Source organism: Castor canadensis, chromosome 9 (assembly GCF_047511655.1).
Source record: "Castor canadensis chromosome 9, mCasCan1.hap1v2, whole genome shotgun sequence".
Taxonomy (NCBI): Eukaryota; Metazoa; Chordata; class Mammalia; order Rodentia; family Castoridae; genus Castor; species Castor canadensis.
In genome coordinates this window covers 12,813,074-12,827,640 of record NC_133394.1, presented here as the reverse complement: position 1 = coordinate 12,827,640, position 14,567 = coordinate 12,813,074, and the positions used below count along the sequence as shown (strand labels likewise).

The following is a 14,567-nucleotide window of genomic DNA, read 5'->3' as shown; positions in this document are numbered from 1 at the left end:
TCAACCACAGGTAAATTTCCACTCAAAATTTACCTCACAAAGTTCTGTGAGTCCAATGAGTCATGTGAAAATAACTTGCATATAAATAAGGCCCCCTTATTTTTATGGGTCTGCTTTGCCTTGGACAACACGGTAACATGGTCTGTGCTATTCAGTCTGTCTTCTCATCCCTTTCAACCCTCTAAATATAAATGCCTCCAGCACTGGGAGCAGGTGTCCTCGGCCCCCAAAACAAGATCCCATTCTTTCTGGCTTCTCCACATCCATAGAGTCAAAATTCAGCTGCCCCATCCCTGCACCAAAACTGTGCAATGAGGAAAACTGTGGGAGTGGGAATAAATGAAGATTGCCCAACAACAAGCAAAGGCTGTTTGTCCAGAGCTTTGTGGAGCAGGGAGGCAGGCACCTCACTACTTGCACCTGGCACAGGTAGGCAGAGGAGTTGGGAAAATGCCGTAGTGGGGGATGGAGAGGTGTCAGGTGTGCCCAGGTTGGCATGGGGATGTTGGAGGTCAGCTAAGATGAAGTGGGGCATCCTGACTGGCTAGGAGAGTATATTTGGCTTTCTCTGGTTGGTCCTATGTTAGAAGTAGGAACAAAAGCTAGGGAAGCTGAGAGTTATTGATTAATACCCAATCATTTGGAGATGATTGCCCCAGAGTTTATGGCTCAGTTTCCTGGGCTTGCTGCTGTAGATTTGGGGTCACAGTTCTAGATCCATTGTCTAGGTTCACAGTCTGAAATCTGTGCTCCTTCTTGTCTATATATCAGTAATGGAGATGTCATTCCCAAACAATGGTGGGCATTTTTGTTTGTTTGTTCTAAGGTACAAAGCTCCCACATCATGTCTGAGAATACTGGTAAGGGCAAGTGATGCCCTGGCAGATGGAAGCTTGAGTGGTGGGCCTTCGAGACCACCACCAAACCATAGTCTAAGACTAATGGCCTCCTTCACTTACTGGTAGCCACAGTTAGAATTTGTGGATTATTGATAACCTACAAAGCACGTGCCTGGCTGGTTGGGGACATAGCTCAGATGCATCCAGGTAGCAAGGGTGATAATAAAGGTTTGTGAAAGGTTAGGGAAAGAATTTCCAAAGGGCTGTCATTGGCCAGGTGGGAGGTGGAAGCAAAGAGAGCGACCCCTGTGTTAAAAAGTGTTTTAAAAGCTCGCACCAGCCTGTGGGTGGGGTAAAACCTGAGCAGTTTTTGATGACCAATAATCAGTGAGTGAGGAGACGTTTGGATGGTCCCTAGGCTAAGGTTTGGGTGTGAATAATCTGCACATATTTGCAATTGAAAAGAAGGTTCAGAAAAGGAGAAAGAGAAAAAGAATGTCCTATCCTGTTCTGTGTCTTGACCCACCACACCACCAAAAAACTAAGAATGAAAAGTTCGTCTCCGGTGTGCTTGATCTAAAGCTGTGAGAAGTTCTGGGGTGCTTTCCTCTGAGAAGGGTTTGCTTTCTCCCTCTGCAGTCCATGGGGCACTGTGGACCTGAGCCCCTCCTGTGCCCTGAATCTCAGTCCTGTCTCTCAGCTTCCAGTGAGCCCCATGAGGTGACACCCCGAGACCCGGCTCTCCCTGATGTTCTTGGGGAAGACCCAGGCCTCTAAGTGGAGGCCTTTCTCTAGGTTAGGGGTTTTTATTTTTTGGGCTTTGGAAGTTTTTTGATTGTGGGAAGAGGAGATGTTTTTTCATTTTTGTTGTTGTCTGGGACCCTATATGGTTTTCCTTGCTGTCTATGAGCACAGAAAATCCACAATGATTATTTCTAGTTGTTTTGTAACGTGAGATCATCTCAGAGTCCTTCACTCAGAGGCCAATCACTGAGAACAGAAATCCCAAGGCCGCTCTCCATAGGATCTCCACATTGTGGCACCCTTGTCCTGCCCTTATAGCTACTTGCTCCCTGCCTCCTTCCAATCATGAGCACCCCCCCAACTCCTGAGGATTTTTAACTTACAATAAAGTTTTTTCTTTTTGGTGGGGCTGGGGTTTGAACTTAGAGCTTCGTTCTTACAAAGATGATGTCTATCACTTAAGTTATACCTTCAGTCCATTTTGCTCTGGTTATTTTGGAGATGGGGGTCTTGCAAAATATTGCCAGGACTGGCCTTGAACCATGATCCTCCAGATCTCAGCCTCCCAATTGGTAAGGATTACAGGTATGATCCACCAGCGTACAGCTGTTTTTTGTTTTTTAATTTAAACTAATGTCAGTATTCTGTGTTCTTGATTAACACATATAACTGATCAGTTTCCTAAAGTAAATTTTCTAAAATCCTAGGAGAAATGAGCCACATATAAAAAGATTTCATACAGCATTTAATAAAGACAGCATTTGATTCTTACTGAGGACTCTAGCACTTACCTGTTTTGGGCATTTATCCTGAGAAACTAAATTATGTATTTCTGACAAGAAATCTTTTTTTCATACCAAACACTTTACAGTTTGATGACTAAGCAAAGTAAGAAATAACACTCACACTCCAGTGTATAGTCTTTTTTCAAACATTTGACATTGCATTGTTTGCTTTTTAATCAGTGTCATGGTACTGTATGCCTATTTTCCTTTTTGTGCACAGAAGTCTCTGACAAACCGAGTGTCTGTTCTTGTCCTGTGGGCCTTTCTATGGTGCCAGGCACACTTCTCCCTTCTCATTTAGCTAAAGAGTACCTGTCTCTGGCATTCGGTGATAGCACTTGTCTCCAACATCCCAAGAACCAGCCTCACCTGGTGGACTTGACCTCAGAGACCTCTTTCAAGCATAGGTTTTCCTGGGAAAGGAACATCATAGAGGAACAAGGTTTCAAAGCCAAATCTTGGCCAGCCTCCCCACCACGTGGGAGCCCCTCCTCTGCCTATCCGTTTCTAGTGCTTTCTGCTTTCTGCCTTCATATGCACATTCTGTTCTTATCAACAATCCAGCTTGAATCTTTTTTTCATGTTTCCAGAATAACAAAACAATGTGTTACTCCCTAATAATTCTAATATTTGTGCTCTCAAAAAATTGTTCTAAAGCATGCATCCAAAAGTAGAGGAGACCAGGGAGGAGGAAAAGAAGGAAAGAAAGATAGAGAACAATAATGAAATACATCACACCTGTAAGGAAACACTGAAAACTTAAACAACACAGGATGGGGGAAAAGGATGAGGAAGTGCAGTGAAGAGGGTGCACTGACTTCAGCACAGTGCATGTCCAGGTAAGTACCAAGGCAAAACTCCCACTGACGGATAAACAGACACCCAAACAACAAAGGACAAAAATGGCAAACAGGGCACGCAAAGGAGAGGACACTAATGGGACAGGGAAGGCACTAACAGGAGGGACAAGGTAAATGAAGGAGGTAAAGAAAGTGAATATGGTTGAGGCACCTCCTATACAAGAATGAATAGAGAATTTTTAAACCTGTTTGAACTCACCATAAGAAGAGGACTAAGGCAGAAAGGAGAAAAATGGAGGAACTGAACCAATTCAGGTTATAATACATATAAACATGGAAATGTCATAATGAAACCCTCTGTATAGATATCTTACACAAACAAAAATGTCTGTTTTAAAAAATGAAGAACAGAAAGGTAAAAATGGAGGACAGGAAGGTCCTGTCTGGGGGTTGGTACCAGGTGTGAGTGGGGAGGATAAGGAAAGAGTGCAGGAAGATAAATATGGTGGAAATATTACGTACTCATACATAAAAGTGGAAAAAATGAGACCTCCTAAACTATTCTAAAAATGGGAGGAGGAGGGATAAAGGAGAATGATAGAGGGGGTGAATTTAACTAAGATATATTGTTAAGTACTTTTATAATTTATATTGTAAGCACTTTTGTAAATGTCACAATGTAGCCCCAGTACAACAATAATATGACAATAAAAAAATAAATTTTAAAAAATTGTTCTAAAAACATCCTGAGTCAGTACCATTCTGAGTAAAGCCTCTGAGACAATTTTTTTTTTTTTTGGCAATATTGAGGTTTGAACTCAGGGCTTCAAACTTGTAAGGCAGGTCCTCTACCACTGGAGGCACTTGACCAGCCCTGTTTTGTGCTGGGTTTTTTTGAGATAGGGTCTTAAGAACTATTTGCCCAGGCTGGCATCGAATCGTGACCCTCCTGACCTCTGCCTCCTGAGTAACTTAGATTACAGGCATGAGCCACTGGCGCCTGGCATAGATTTTCATTTTTTAACAAGCTATATCAACACACAGTCACAGACATCAACTTGTATTTATGTTTAGAAGATGGTGAGTGTTGGTGTTCTCACACATAATCCATACACCACAACTCTGAGCAAGAAAGACACTTACAAGGCTAGAGTAGCCCATCTGGACTCTCACCATCATATTCCCACTACTTCTTCCTAAGGAAAAGTGTAAAAGGAAGTATTTACACTTTCAAAAATTGCTTGTCTAGTATATTGAGTCATTTTATACTCTTTGGTCTACCTAGATCATTTAAATTTCTGTGAATACTTCTCACAGAACTTAGCTCTAAACCTATATGTGGCTGGGTCATTTTGATTTGTTTTGATTTTTATCTTTTTGTGGTTCTGGGGGTGGAATCCAGGGCCTCACACATGCTAGGAAAGTGCTCTACCACTGAACTACATTCCCACCCCTGCTGTTTTTAATACTACAAACAAGGGCTGGGACGAAGCTCAGTGGTAGAGCACTTGCCTAACATGTGCAAGGCCCTGGGTTCCATTCCCAGCACCAAAAGAGAAAAGATTTTAAAAGGAAACAAAAAAAAATGCACTGAATCCCAGAAATTCTACTCCTAAGTATTTACTACAAAGAAACAAAATTATATATCCATTCCAAGACCTCCACTAGCATATTCAGAGTAACATTACTCAGAATGGCTAAAAAAGACCCTGTCGCCAACTGGTAAATAATAAATGTGGTGTAGCCACACAATGGGGGACCATGGTCAATAATTAAAGTGAACTAAGTCATGATAGATGGATGAACCTCCAAAGCATTCTGCTAAATGAAAGAATCCAGACACAGAGACCACTGTGTGTCTCCATTTCTGTGAACTTCTCTTAAGCGCAAATGAATCCATACTGACAAAAAGCAGATTTGTGGTTTCCAGGGGCTGGTAGATGACAGGGAAGAAGGTGGATTGCAAAGAGCACATGTCAACATTTGTGGGTAGATAAAAACATTCTGTGTTGGTGGTTACATGATTGTATGGATTTGTCAAAACTCATCAAATTGTGCTTCTGCATTGGTGAATCTTAACGTCAGTAAATTAGTCAAATAAAATTTAAAGTGTGCTGAATGTAAACTGAAATCCCCAATCAACCCTGCACTCCTTATAAATTAGCTAGTGCCTGCATTGTGGTTGCACAGAAGGAACTCCAGTCAGAGGGTAAGGAGTAGACCAAGTAGATGCTGCTCACAGCTGTGTCACTGTGGGCAAAGAAGAGGCAGAAGAAGCTCTATGCCATCACCATGTTGTGTTTTCTAGTCCTAAATTCTCTGTCCCTGTCTTCCCATCCACATATGAAAGATTTAGGATAAGCCATCTGTAGCTTCCTATTATCTTTCAGTTTATTTAGCCCCTAATCGAAACACATCTTACTCAATATATCCTACTTAAATACCACCAAATCTGGACCATATTGAAATAGCAGAGTCTATTCTGAAAGCCTTCTAATTATAATACTAGTATTTGTGACTAGAAGAGATAAGTATGCCTGATAACTCTGATGGCTATTATTTAAAAATAGTTTGAAGAAGTGATAGGTGAAGGCCCCATTGGGAATTCCCTTTCTTCTCACCTTCCCTGCTCCTTCTCTCATTCCTGTAGATTCTGCCACAGGCACAGTTCTTGCCATGGTGTCATCTCTCTCTGACTATGTCTCACGACCAGAAGACCACACGAGCTTCCTCCACTTTCGCAAGCATGAGACTGAGCAGACCTGCCGGGTCCTCATCATCAATGACTCCCTGTATGAAGACGAGGAATCCTTCAGGGTTTCACTGAGCCTGCCGGTGGGAGGGCAGCTGGGAGCCAAATTCCCCACCACCAAGGTGACTGTCCTGGCTGACCCCGAGGATGGTAGGTCCATTTCCGGCTTCCCCACTCTTGACAATGACTGCCTTCTGCTCACACATGGCTCAAACAGTTGAAAAAGCAAACCTAGCTTGCTTGCTTTTTTTTGAGGGATAACTTTCCAAATTTATTTCATTGTGAGTCTATCTTAACCTGTCTTTTTTTTATCCTCTTTTTATAAGCCATGATTAGTTGGGGTTTGTTTTTCAATGTTTTTTATTGTCATGCTGGGTGGGGGTTACACTGTGGCATTTATGAAAGTTCTTATAATACATCAAATATATCACATTTGAATCCACTCCATCCATCATTCTCCTTTATGTCCCCCTCCATTCCTGGAATAGTTTCAACAGGTCCCTTTTCCATTTACATACATAGGTACACAGTATTTGCACCATATTCACCCTCCTATACCCTTCCCCAATCCTCCCCCTCTCACTGGTGCCAACCCTTCCAGATGAGACCTGTTCTGCCCTTCTGTTCTCTGATTTTTCGTAAGAAAATAAGAAGAAGAAAAAAAATTGGTTAAGATAACTACACAGGGAGTTTTCTTGTGGCACTTTCATGTCTATATGTACAGGCTGCCAGCCTGGCTCAAGCAGTAGAGTGCCTGCATAGCAAGTGCATTAGGCCCTGAGTTCAAACCCACTTGCCTCCAAATAGAAGAAATCTAGCTTTCTTTACGTATTAAAGGAATATTTGGTGTTCTTCTTTCTCCAAAAGCTGTGAATAGCTTTTCAAATGCATAGACATCATCGTCAATACCAAGGGCAAAATGGCAATATAGGAACATTGAGTATTTGTGTATGACTTTATTTTTAAAAAGAAAGAAGCAGCACAGCCCAAGGTGACCTAAAACTTGTAAGGAAGCCAAGAAGAGAACCTGCATCAAGTATCTAAGTTCCCAACCAGGGCTGCCGCACAAGGACCCTCATCTTAGCAGTACAGGGAGTTTTAAAATAGCACGAGGGTGTCATGGAGTTCCATGTGTAAAGCATCTGTGCCTCTTCCTGTGGCTTCTGGTCAGGGAAATTGGCTCGAGTCCCTGGGGAAGCCATCCAGAGAAGAAAGTTCTCTTTATAACTCAACACCAGCCCTCTCCTCCTGTAAGAAGTATCAAACCCAGTGTTAACATCTCAGATCTACATATCCCTTCCTATGAGGATCACGTTTAAAAGAAAATGGTAGTAAAGACAGGGCCAGGAGCAGATGTTTTATTACTGCTTTCAAACTAGATTGATTGCTTCATCTCTCAACCGTGCTTCTGTCAGGACTGTGAGTTGCTTTGCTCAGATCTAGGCAGGATTAGACTGGCCTGCTATTACAGACCCCAAGTGAATGTGACTGCTGTGCAGATTCAACACAGAGCTTCCATTAAACTGAGAGCTGTGTCAAGCGATGCACACGTAATAAGTACAGTTTGAACAGTGTATATACTCTCCAGGTGATATGGCAAATTTATCATGTATCTGTTTTGTTTAAATTTTTGTTCTCAAAACAACCACAGAACGGCGGGGGAACATGAGTGAGATCAAAAGTGGTTTGTTTGTTTACTTTTTGGTCTCCTCATTGGCTTTGCTTGGTGATATGGCATCCTACACCCTACAGACCAGATCTCAGAAGTGTAAATAAATCACTTTCACACATTAAAAAGAAAAAAAAAATTAAGAGCTAAGTTCATTTCCAAAACACATTTTCACAAGTATCAAAAGCTAAGATAAGAATAGGACCTGAGGTCTATGCTTTCTTCTTTATGGGTTTTTTTCAAAAATTTCTCCATTAAAATTAAGATAGTGATTGTTTTCTTAAAAATAACATGCATGGTACAACTGAGATTTGCACTCAGGGCTTCCCATTTGCAAAGCAGGCGCTGTACTGCATGAACTGCACCTCCACTCCATTTGGCTCTGGTTATTTTGAGGATGGGATCGCCTAAGCTGTGTGTTTCCCTGGGCCACCTCAAATCTCAATTCTCCCATCTCATGCTCCCAAATTGCCAGGATTATAGGCATAAACCACTGGTGCCCAGCAAAGATTAGCATTTTTAATCTCAAGGTTTGATTAGGATTATGGTGGGAGCCCCTATCTTTTAATAAGAGATCGGGAAGGGTTTGCTGGCTACAGATGAAGAAGGTTTAAAGCAGGCAAAAGAAGGGAAAAAGGAAAAGTTATGAATTGTAGACTTTTCTATTATTCTACATACTCAGTTTCACAGTAGCTCTTCCCTTTATAGTCAAGTCTTTGGTGATGAGGAGTTAGCATGAGAAGTTAAAATCTGTAAACATACAGCTTCAAATTCTTTCTCCCTTCACAGCCACACCTTTCCTTACAGCTAGACAGAAGATACCAGAAGAGTCTCTTATTATTTTCTCTTCTGAAGCTGGGTGTTAGCCAAAGTGCCCAATGAAAGAAATGCAGTGTAAGAAGAAGGGAAGCAGAAGGGCAATGATAGAGTAAGAAAAGCTTTGGAGATTGGACTTCTTGGCCAGGGGCCCAGTTCTCTGTAGTTGACCTTGGGAAGGTCCAGTTTCTCAATCTATAAGGCTTCTATCACACGTAACCTTAATTACTTTATTCCCAAATGCTGTTTTTATTTTTACTGGGGTTTGAACTCAAAGACTTGCCCTTGCTAGGCAAGGCACTTGAGCCATGCCCCACTCCTTTCAAAGGCTTTTCAGTAGAGAAAAAATTAACACACAGAAATAATGGTGCAAGATTCTCAGTTCAGTGTAAGCAGTCTAAATTGCCGCATATTATTCATAATTACTAATTCATAATAGAGCAATTCATATGAGAGCACTCCTCATAATTACCAGATTTAGTAAATCTGCATTCAGATTCTATAACATTTATTAAAGATAAACTTAAAATTCAGTACCAGGATCCACATATGTGGCCATTTGTAGTCATTATGTGTAATTTTTCATGTTATCATCTAATGACAAAAAGAGGTGACACCACAAGCTTTAGCTTCTAATTACCCTTTTCATAGCTTCCTAAGTGATTTTGGTTTTGTTCTCAGGTTCTCAGCATCTCTCAGATCTGAGACCTCCTATTAATAATTAATGAAAATTATAACTCTGAAGTATTTCAATAGCATCATAAACAGATGATATAAAAATTCTTATTTCAACAATCAATATATTTACCTTAAGTTTTCCTTCCTGGAACTTTTCGTCTCAGACATATGTCATATGTCTCAGACATATGAAGGCTACAGAATGTATTAAGGCCAACAACTATTTCCAGTGTGTGAACTCTGCCTTTCCTGTGTCACATGGGAGCTTATCATGACCTGAGACAACCAGTAGCCAAGAAAGGAGACATACAAGAGTTAATAGCGCTGGTGCAGTCTGTCATCAGAAGATTCTGGTTTTGTGCTCCAAATGGAAAAAAATCCAAGCAGAGCATGTGGTTGGGGTGAGGTAGGATAGCTTTATTGAGAGAAGGGGAGTCACCCATCCTGCCAGGTGAGGAAAGGGAAGAAGGAGGGGACACGGTGGGCACAGGTGGGGTCGCTGGCTGAGAGAGCGTGCTTTTCGTTTTCAGGTGCCTTTAAAACCTACACTATCCCATGGGAGGGCAGGCCCAGGAGGTTCCCACCCAATAATGAACGAGAAGGGAGCAGTGTGGGCAGTTCCCAGCCAGGTGAGGGTGGTCTGGCCCATCTCCAGGCAACCTACATGAGCCCTAAACTTTCCTACTTCTAGCCTGCCTCACAAGGGTGACTGATCTACTGAATCTCACTTAAGAAATCTGAGATGACATAGTGAAGTAATTGTAAGCTTAGACATTCACAAGAGTCCACACATCTCCCAAGCTCCCAAGAGGTGACACAATACTCCTTCTAGAGACTTCAGTGCCTGTCCAGATGTCTTCCAGCCATGCCAAGGATGCTTCTTGGCTGGTCCTGCAGCCCATGACCTGACTGTCAAGGTCAAAGGCCCAGAAATTCAATCTTGTCAATGGCCCCAGGACAGAATACAGACCCACAGGAGAAATGTATGAGGCAGGAGGTTAAATTATGAGCTATAGTGAACCATCAAAGGTCAAAGGGTACAAAACACCAGGACCCTCCAGTTAGTGCAGTCCCTCCTCAAAGACTACCTGTGCAGTCTCTTTGCAGGCAGGATATTGTTCAATGACCATGACATCCTAGCTCTACCATCAGAGTAGTACAGCCATCTCCAATTGAGCAAATAACTACCCAGAGTCCAAGGTCAAAACAGGCACCTGATATATTTGGGTTGGGGCTGCCTGGTCTTTTCTAGATTTCATGCACAGTGAACATCAGCTAAACTGTTTTCTCCTCAACATGGTACAAAACAGTCACTATTTTACAGCCGTAACCTCACTAACCCAGCCCCACTCTGCTGAGCTATGCTTGGTCACACTCTGTTCAGCCCTTGCTGATTGAAGGCCCTGGAATGTCTCCCTGTCCACAGTCAGACCAGGCTTCCGTCTGTGCAATACTGAGGCATTACTTCAACCACTCTGTGGGGACACTCGTTGTGGCCCTCAGTGAATGGCTGCCATGGGAGCTACCTCCACAATGGTCTCCAGACTAGAGAGTCATTGACTTGGACACTCCTGTGGCTAATGGTTCCTCTGAATGGCACCATTTTACTTTGGCCTTGAGGCAATGACCATAGGACTGTTAGCTCACCCACCACTTAATTCTCATCTTTGGACTAGTGAAATGGACATGCACCTAGTTCACTTTTTAAACATTAAACATTAGTCAAAGTCTAGTGTGGCACATCTCTGGCAATAGTTTAGTTGCCATTTCAGACAGGACTAAAGCACACGCCCTACAAAATTGACTGAAAAAATATTGAGAAAGCATGCCCTCATTTTCCACAGTTAGGGTTTCACAGATAATTGGCCAGAATCTGGGTAATTGTTAAATCCCAGCAATGCTTCTTTGTTTAGAGTGTCAAATACATCATCCTGTAGCAAAAGCATATTTTCTTTTAGGGCAGTGGCAACACAATGTCCTGAGACCTGAAAAAGTACCCAAACAGCTCAAGGGCAAGCTTGTTTTTTCTAGTTAGAACCAGGATAAAACTTCTTGTTCTATTTAGTTAGCCCCTGGGAAGTGTTTGCTCCCTTAAACACACAGGGCATGTCTCCTTGTCAAATGGGCCAGCTAAAGAAACACCTCTGTAAAGACAACTACCATGATGGTGAGAAAAGAAAGCCTGCAGGGAGAGACAGGGGCAGAGCCACTCCCTGGCCCCTCTGTGCCATGGGCACCATCATCAAAATACCAGCTCCCTGAAGGCAGAGGCCACAGTGGATGATGCCTAAATAACATTTGCTGAATGAATACATGACAGTCTTGTATGTATTCACTTGGCCTCAGACTATATTTTCCATGTGCCCTATATATCAATAGCAAGATGAAACTGAGGATACTTACTAATCAAAAAAGGGAGGGCTGGAGGCCCCCACTCAAGCAGTAGAACATCTGCCTTACAAGTTGTGAAGCCCTGAGTTCAAACCCAAGTATTACCAAAAAAAAAGTGGCTGGCTAGTTATGTAGCTCAGTATAGAGCAGCTTTTTAGCATGTGCAAGGTCCCAGGTTTGATCCCCAGCACCACCAAAAAATGAAAATTAAAAGCAAAAATCTCTTTTTCAAAAAATGTGTTCTTTATACAAATACTTTAGAGTATGTCTATGCTTATCTGCAGAAGACATTTCTTTTATTACAGTATGTAAATTAAAAACATATAACCTCTCACAAAAAAGTAATCAATGCCCAATTTCACAGAAGGCTGTACATTTTGTCCTGACGCAGTAGGGCTTGTAAAAACATGCATAAAACTTCCCTATAAAGATTGCAGGCTAGTTTAGTAGCTTTGTCATTAAATGAGCATCCAGCAGAATGATCTTATATTTTTTAAACATTGTCAGGAAAAATTGGGCCTAACAAGCATCCTTTTGGTGAAATTAGGACACCAACTTTAAAAACATGAAGTTACTATTGTTCCTATGGACCAAGATAAACTTCAACAATAAATATTTCAAAAACCTGAAAGACATAAATTACCATGCTATAAAAATTCAGCCAATCATTCAGAAGAAATGGGATCATGATATTTTATACGGCCACTTTTATTACAATACAATTACTACTAGCTTTAAAAGTAATGTTTTACTTTCCTTAATTTGAAATTGAAGAAAGAAAATATTTCAGTGGCCATTAGTAAACAGCTCAGGAACAAAGACTTTAGGAACAGGAAAGGAGAAAAGAGGTGACCGAGGGCCACCCTTGCTTACAATAGAGATGACTGGACCAATAAGTAGTGGCTGTTGGTGGAGATGCTGGCTGTGTGGCAGCCTCCAGGACACCTGAAGTGTTTTGCATTTGGTGAACAAATGCAATCAGACATCCCAAGACCTTTAACATGGTTACTCATGGTAAACATATTTCAGGCTTATGTTGAATCTTTTTTTACTGGCATATATTAATCATCCAAAGAGGTTTCATTGTGACATACATGTATATAATGTGCTTTGATCAATTCACCCTTTCGTTACTATTTCTTATCCTCCTTCCCCTGCTTTTAATGGACGTATTAGCCTATTTTCATACACACATGTAAGGTACTTTGGTTACTCTCTTCCTTCTCTCTCTCCCTTCTCTATGGTTCCATTCCCCGCCCCCCAAAAATATCCCCCTTCTACACTAGTGTCATTTTTTTAAAGATCAAGATTCTAAATCTTAAAGGTGATGGACTGCATTCTTCTGGTCGATGTGACACTTAGAAATTCCACTGAGACACATAGGTGTAGGAACTTTTTATTGTTATCACTTGTGCTCTCCTGTTCCAGGGTACAGCCCACTTTCCAGTTCATTCATATGTCAATATGACCCAGAAAATGCCAAGGCTGATCATGGGGTTGTAAGTGACTCCCAGCTGACAGCCCTCTCTCTAGCTGCACTCTTGCACACTCAGTGCTGAGCCAAAATCTTCCACCCCACCTTCCAAATATTCACAGCTGATTTTGTGCTGTTCTTTTTCCCGATGTCTTCTCTAATAGCCACAATGCCTGCTCTCTGCTCTTAGGACTAAATCCTTTTCCTGGAGACTAGACTATGTTCCTGAATGCTTAAGAACAAACCCTTTCCCTCAGCTCTACTTCACCTTCCTTGCTTCCTTTCTCCCTTCACCTGTCCTGATGGTCAGTGCCAGAACAACACTTTACATGGCAGCATCCCTTAGACACCATGCCTTGTCCCACTGGCTGAGTCACCACTGATAGGTCTGATGTAATTCAGGTCTCATCAATCCCCACCTCCCCACCCCAATTGTAATCCTCCAGTCCCAGCTCCTCAAGCAAATTAGAAAGGATGTCATCCAATGTAGGAACGTCTTCTGCATCATGGAGTGATGGAGACCAGAAGGGACCTCACGTGTCTATCATCTAAGCCAATCCCTTCATTTTACAACTGAAGAAAGCAAGGCCCAGATAATGAAAGACACTTGCCCAGGTGTCTACACGGCATCAAGGAAGGGACAAGCCAAGAGCTCATTATTTTTGATTCCTTAGCTCACTGCTCTCTCTTGTACCATGTGCCTTAGCCTCTCTGACAGCCTCATTCTGAAAACTTCTATTGACCCAGAGTTTACTAATCAAGAGAAAGAAAAATCTATTGTCAAATATCTTTAATTATCAGATGGTCTTTCTTATTCTGAGCCAAAATCTTCCTTTAAGATCTTCTTGGTATTCTTGTTGTAAATATCACAATAAAGCCCCTTTATAAAATTAATTTATGTTAATTTTTTTTAATCTTGGGAAAATGGCAGAATAGGAAGCCCTAGACCTTCCTTCCTCCCACTGACACCAATTCAACAGCAAATGTCAATCTTCGCCACCTTGAGAAGCTCCTGCAGAGGGTAAATGCAAAATAAAGGATATCAAACCCAAGAGAACAGTGCAGGATACCCTCTGGCCGAAAGCCCTGGGCACAGTGTCATGCAGTTGGGAGAAAACCCCAGCTGTCCTCTGGAGTGAGAAGGAAAGACAGAACCATACAGCCAATGCTCTGATGTCTGGGTCCTGTATGAGTCACTGGCTTCTGTGTCATCTGTGGCTGAGCAGTGACAAGCCAGCATACTACACACAAGAGAACAAAGACTGGAGTCTGTAATGGCAAGCTAGCTCATGGCACAGCCCCAACCCAGCTCAGTGCAAAGTGAGTGGGTAGAAAACAATGTCCTCACGTCAATGTTCGGATTTATGCTGGGGCCAGCCCAGGGTACCAATTTCTCTCTACCTGCCATAGAACATCAGTGTGATCTGGCATACACTACTTGACCTTCCAAACCACACAGGATAATTTCTCTGCTTAAAAAAAATGCAGGTTACTTTGTCTAAACTTAAAAAAAAAAAACCTCTGTAATAAAAATAAGTCAGAAATGATATATCCCTTCAACAAATTCTTGAGCTACTTAAAATATACTGACTGCTGTGTCAACAAGGTTACAAAGGCAT

At 41.9% G+C, this 14,567-nt stretch overlaps 1 protein-coding gene across 1 annotated transcript in view; it reads left to right on the top strand.

Moving 5' to 3' along the window:
• Window positions 1–14,567, top strand: part of Frem3 (FRAS1 related extracellular matrix 3) — a 68,985-nt gene that overhangs the window by 47,936 nt on the left and 6,482 nt on the right. Inside the window, exon 6 of the mRNA XM_020174678.2 lies at window positions 5,819–6,070. Within this exon, the coding sequence (XP_020030267.2) occupies window positions 5,819–6,070 (252 nt within the window). The remainder of the gene's footprint in view (window positions 1–5,818; window positions 6,071–14,567) is intronic.